Source organism: Atta cephalotes (assembly GCF_000143395.1).
Source record: "Atta cephalotes unplaced genomic scaffold scaffold00077, whole genome shotgun sequence".
Taxonomy (NCBI): domain Eukaryota; kingdom Metazoa; phylum Arthropoda; class Insecta; order Hymenoptera; family Formicidae; genus Atta; species Atta cephalotes.
The window spans coordinates 159,612-165,474 of record NW_012130141.1 but is presented as its reverse complement, the minus strand read 5'-3'; the positions used below and the strand labels follow the sequence as shown (position 1 = coordinate 165,474).

The window sequence follows — 5,863 nt, the reverse complement described above, 5'->3', positions numbered from 1 at the left end:
GTGTAGTCAGCTCGTCGCCGTGCTGTCTGGCGAGGTTGAGGTTCAAGGCCGGCGTTGCTGGAATCGCAGTACTCCCTGTGACTTCCGTCACAGTATCTGATTTAGAAACACTCGCAGAAGAAACAGTTGCCGATGAGACGGTGCCAGAATTCCCATTTTCAACGCTATTTCTAAGCTGCTCCTCACACTGCAGCCATTTTTGTATTTGACGACGATGAATACCGTACTTTCTTGCAGTAGCACGCTGATTCTGCCGACAGTCCTTGTCGTGCCTATATGAATCCAAAACCTTAATTTTAAAAGCTGTTGTAAAGATACGTCTAGTACCCATAACGCCCACAGATTTTCGCATATTCTGCTGCTGATGTTGATGCACCGATTGCTTTGAATGAATCATTTTCACTGAGTTATCCTCACTGAGCATCTCACTCACGTCAACAAGTTTTTTTTATTAAAAATATTATACACACATAATTTTGTCGCACCTGTAGCGATGGTCGTCACACTTGACCACGAATCCGATTATAATGACGATGCAGATAACAGTTACTACAAATTTCGAAACCGGCACTGTCAAAGACGCACGAGACTACCTTAACGCTTAACATTGCACGATGCGATCTGACCGTGCGGCGCCGGAGTTCCTTTTAGGTCTTGGATGCCGTAACTAATTTTCATCCCCACCGACGAGTCTGCCGCTGCTTCTCACTGGTCTTTCCCCTCCGCTCTATCGCCATCTCTTACTCTCTCATTCCTTCGAGTCTCTCTCCTTGCACTCTCTTGCGGCCTCTCCTCTGTGTATCCCCACTCGCGTCACTTCTTTAGCGCTATCTGCGTTCAACCTATCACTTTCATCGTTTTCTCTCTTTTCATCTAATGCTCGCCCTCTCGACACATCGTTGCCCCATTCGTACAGCACGCTAGCTAGTCTACCGCTGAAGGCGGCTACCAGTCATTCTTCTTTCTCTATGCCACCGACCTAACCTCCTCTCTTTCTACAGGATCTCTCGTCATTCTACCTCGATCGCCTACCTAACTGTCCGCAAGCATAGACACCCTATGTCCTCTCCTTTCTCTCTTCCCTTTCACACCTCAGCGCCGTAAAACTCCGCCATTTTGTGGACTTACTTCCGTTAATGACGCGCGCGGGAAACGTCACGCCGGCATGACGACGACGCTCTCGGCGCCATGTTGTCTGCTGCGAACGTCTGACTGCCTGCCTGCCTGCCTGCCTGCCTGCTTGCGTTGCGTGCCGCTTAGCAGTTCGCCGTGGCAGCCAGCATGGAGCCCCGATTTTTGCTCGCCTTTCTCTTCAAGCTGATCCTGTCTCCGTTCGACTTTTCAAAACACAAAGTCGAACACGCACGGAATGTAACATTCCGGATTTTTTTTTATAATTTATTACAAAACATTATGTAGCATCCATAGATTTTAAAAATAGAAATAGTATTATTGTCGCATAAAATTTAAACGGATTGTAATCAATCTCCCAAGATCTATTCCTCGAAAAACTAAATATATAATATAGATCAGGTCACTAACATATGTCAAGATATGAACATTACAGTACATATATCATATGCATGTTTGAGTCGGCGGTAGTACAGGAACTTTTAGTCAGGTAAAGCGGCTAGTGGGTGAGGGGATTTTGCCTTCCAGGAAAAACGCTATTATGGCTTACAGCTAATGTTAAGCTTATTGAATTAGAAATCGCCTGTCTTATAACTCTAGAGATTGTAGGTAGAGTTGAAATTATTTTCTTTAGTTGAAACCAGAATAATCCTTCAGTTTAACATTAGATAACCGTTATCACCAACATATTCGTGCTTTTATAATCTTTTTCTTTTTTTTGTATTTAATAAAAGAATTCTACAATCTTCTTTTTGCTTCCTTTCGTTTCTTTTCTTTCATGCTGTTGAAGTTGCTATTGAATGAAATTTTGAGGTATATGATAGCCTCTTGCATATGCGCCGTGGAATGAGATCATGTTGTTTTTGTGGCGTGAGCCGACAGTTAATATGTTTAGCTTCACGCGCCGTTGCCATGTCTCTTCTTAGCCACACGTAGGCCGCAACGCATACGAACGCGCGCGGAGAGAGACCCGCGAGGCAATGACGCAAGCCATACGCTCGCATATACTTCGATGAACGAGCGCGTGAGTAAGATAGACCGATAAAAAGAAGCGGACGAGGCCTCGTAAATTTCCACGATTCGCGCCACCGGCAGAAACCAAGGATGCCAACGAATCCTCTCGCAGTTCTCTGAAGAGGCACCCTACTCTATTTCCAAGAATCACGGCGGCTATTCTTGTGCTCGCTCATCACGATGAGGCCTGCTTTTGAACACGTCCGCCGTATAGCGAGAAGGCACCTGCCTTCTCGCGCAGATCGGCCTTCGTGTAGTTATATAGGTACGACTCATCGCTCAAGCATTCCACTACCTGCGTCCGTGAAACTGAGATCTTCCTGTCGATTTACTATGTGAGCAATTGATAATATCAATTGCGTTGCAATAATGTTGCGCATTCCATCGAATAATTCAGTTTTTTATTTTTTTTTACTTTATGTTATTTACTTATGTCGATTGGTTAGTGATTGTAGGAAATTTCTTTACATGCTACTTTTTGCATTTTTCATCTAGTTATTCCGATCTTTCGCATTCTAGCGAGAGGAATGAAAGTATTAAGAATAATATTGGCGACAAGCATCATAAGGAAAACATCGAGTCGAGGCAACAGTAGACCGGCAGTCGCCTAGTGTCGGCACGGGACGGCTGGCACGGCTCGTCGGATTTGTCCTTGGGGCCGAAGGTAGGCGCAGCACGCAGCACGAAGACAGAAGATATGGCAACATAGCAGGCGCCCCCTCTTTTGTCCGCCGGCCGGTCTTGCCAGACAGGGTGTCGCCAGCTCGGTCGGCCTGGTCGTCCGGGTTAGCGCGAGGGACGAGGAAAGGGAGAGCATGAAGGAGAAGGAAGAAGGGAGAGTTTACGTATATATGTATATGTATATATACGTCTGTGTGCGATAGAGCAGCACTAAGAGGGAAGAGAGACGCACCATCGAGGGGGAATCGTTCGAGCAGTGGACGTAGGAGAGACGAGACGAGGGACGAAATGCAACTCACAGCCCGCAGCCCGTAAGAGATCGTTGTGTGCGTATTATAGGATCGGTCATGGACCTACATTCACGCAGGCCAGGCATGTTTGAAAACTCGCGTTCTTCTGGAATGTGGCCTGCGGAGCCCCCTTCGGGCAACCTCTCCCTTTTCTCCTCATTCGCCGACCCTGCAAAGTCTCTCAACGCAGTGGACGTGCTCGGACGTCTACCTACGCCCTCCTCTTCTTACCCCGTCGCGCCGTCCTTCCTTCACCATGATCCTCGTTTACCCGTCGTCGTGATCGTACCTCGTACCGCCGCGGCCACCAGCTTGGCGCCCCAAATAGTCGCGTAACCAAAGACGCGCCTCTGGCCTGGCTTGGTCGCGCCAGACTTCTCGGCGCCCAAATGATGTACATCGACCATTTCTGTCTCACTTCTTCCTTTGCACTCGTTCATGCGGCTATTATAGCCTTCGCTTTCCGCACTTTCCTTCCACGAACTTATACACGGGAAAGGCCGACGGAAAAGAGGTTTTATAGAAATGATAAAGAACAACGAGAAGAAAAAGAGATAGATGAGCCAAGTCTCTATTTATCAATGTCCTAAAACTTTGCCTTCAATCCAATATTTGTGGTCTACACCTATTTTATTCAAATAACGAAAACTAGTTGTATACATAAATATACGAAATAAATGAAGAAAAAAGAATATAAAGTTTAATGAGATTTGTATTGAAAATCTTTAAATGACTTTTCAACTTTTTTATTTGACTTGTAGATAAAAGGTTAAGTTTGTTGGCAAAACGAGACAGGCGGTCGCCTACAGACGCTCAACTTCGTGTGTGTGTGTGTGTGTGTATGTGTGTGTGTGTGTGTGTGTGTGCGTGTGTGTGCGCGCGCGCGTGCGCGTGGGCGATAGATTAAATCTAATCTCAGAATCGTATTAAGTTTTGTTTTAGCTGGCCCTCATTCAAAAATTTGCGTTATTATACCCTGTATATTTCATATTGACTGTTGCCAAAATTTGTTTCACGCATTTAGATTTGCATTATTCCTCCCATTAAATTCTACGTCCAATATATATGCCGTTAATTCCTCTTATTTCACAATTTGTCAACTATCCATAATATTGAAGTTATGTATAGTATATACACAAAAAAGACAGGCTGCGTTTCTAATTTAATGATTGATATCTGGCACTAGCTCTATTACGTTTTTGTAATACACGAAGGTTTCCGCATATTATGCTTTGTATTTATAGATTTACGAATATTTGCGTTTTGACTTGGCATCGTCCATGTAATTCCAACAGTACAGTCGATAGATAGCGAATTCGTTGCGGAAAGAATTCGTGAACTATGACACATTGTGAATATATAAATGCGATAAGCGATCATGGCCATTGGGAAACAAATGTATATGTATATACATACTCATCTTTTATCCAGAATAAAGAGCGGCACTTGTTGAAATCGTAATCGTACAGTTTATAAGCTAAATTTATTTATGTGCATACTAACTGAGAGAGCAATACACACATATACACACAGTTACGTTAATGCATGCGTGCATACATGCAGCGTATATTACGTGTCGTGTATGCGTGCATAACGTCGAATCTAATCATATAACAGGGACGGATCGACTAATTTATATATTTTTTAAACTAAATTGAATTTACATCTCGATCTAAATAAACAGAATATTTTAGAATATAAATATTAATAACTCGTAGAATAATAACAATTATTATTTGTCCATCCTTTTCTTACGATATTTTCACAAAAATATCTACCCATATAATACGTTCTATTCGACAGACATTCTTGGAATATCCTCAGGACATTCAGAGGATATATATATATACATATATATATAAGGGTTCTCTGAATGTCCATTGGAAGTTTGTTTCAGTAGATACTTATATTTCTTCTATAATAAAAAAATTATTGCTTTTCAAGCTGAAAAACATCGGATAAATAAATTTATCTAATCTATAAAGTTATTGAATTAGTGTCCCTGATTATGCAACGCGTATATGTTAAATGTTGCGCGTTCAATGAGATTCGAGAATCGAGTCAGCCCGCGTTGTTGAGTGTGTAGAAATATACCTCCTCCGTAGGCGGTCGTGCGATGGCGCCTACTCGTGCGCATACCTGCCTACCTGTAGCCCCCGAACAGGCTAACCTCAGGCGGAACCGCTCTCGGCTCTCCGCAACGGCTCACGAAACTCTCGTTTCACCGAGATTCCTCCGTCCGTGCGTCACGAAAGATACGCCCGTCTCTACGCGTATCCGTTCGTCGCGCGCAGCCGGTAGCCACCGCAAAAGCGGACAATCGAGAAGCGAACGAGCGAACCAGCGAGAAACACACAATGAATGAATCGACGCGACGGACAGACACATAGACGGAAGAACAGATGCACGGACGGATGGACGGATGGACGGACGATCGGTCGATGCAACTCCGTTGCGGAAATTCCGCAAACAATGAGAAGAAACCTTATCACGCCAGTGTATGGACATTTCATCGACACACATGTACGAGAGAATTCAGCCGCGGTGCAACATCGATGATTTGTTTTTTCACGAGTTTGACACGTACACGTGTATATATACGCACACGCACTAACCTTTATCTTATCATTGGCGAAGGCGGATCGAGGTTGACTGGTTGTTTGCTATAGTAACAAGACTCGACGATTCAACGTTCCCTCTTTCTCTCTTTTCCCCTTATCTTTCTATCGAGAAAGTAGAATTCCACG

At 44.0% G+C, this 5,863-nt stretch overlaps 1 protein-coding gene and 1 pseudogene across 1 annotated transcript in view; both read right to left on the bottom strand.

The window, feature by feature from the left end:
• LOC105624387 overlaps window positions 1-424 on the bottom strand; it is a 2,842-nt gene extending 2,418 nt beyond the window's left edge. The window contains exon 1 of the mRNA XM_012205752.1: window positions 1-424. Within this exon, the coding sequence (XP_012061142.1) occupies window positions 1-424 (424 nt within the window).
• A 2,328-nt stretch (window positions 425-2,752) lies between these two features.
• On the bottom strand, window positions 2,753-3,556 carry LOC105624416 (annotated as a pseudogene).
• Window positions 3,557-5,863: the final 2,307 nt, after the last annotated feature.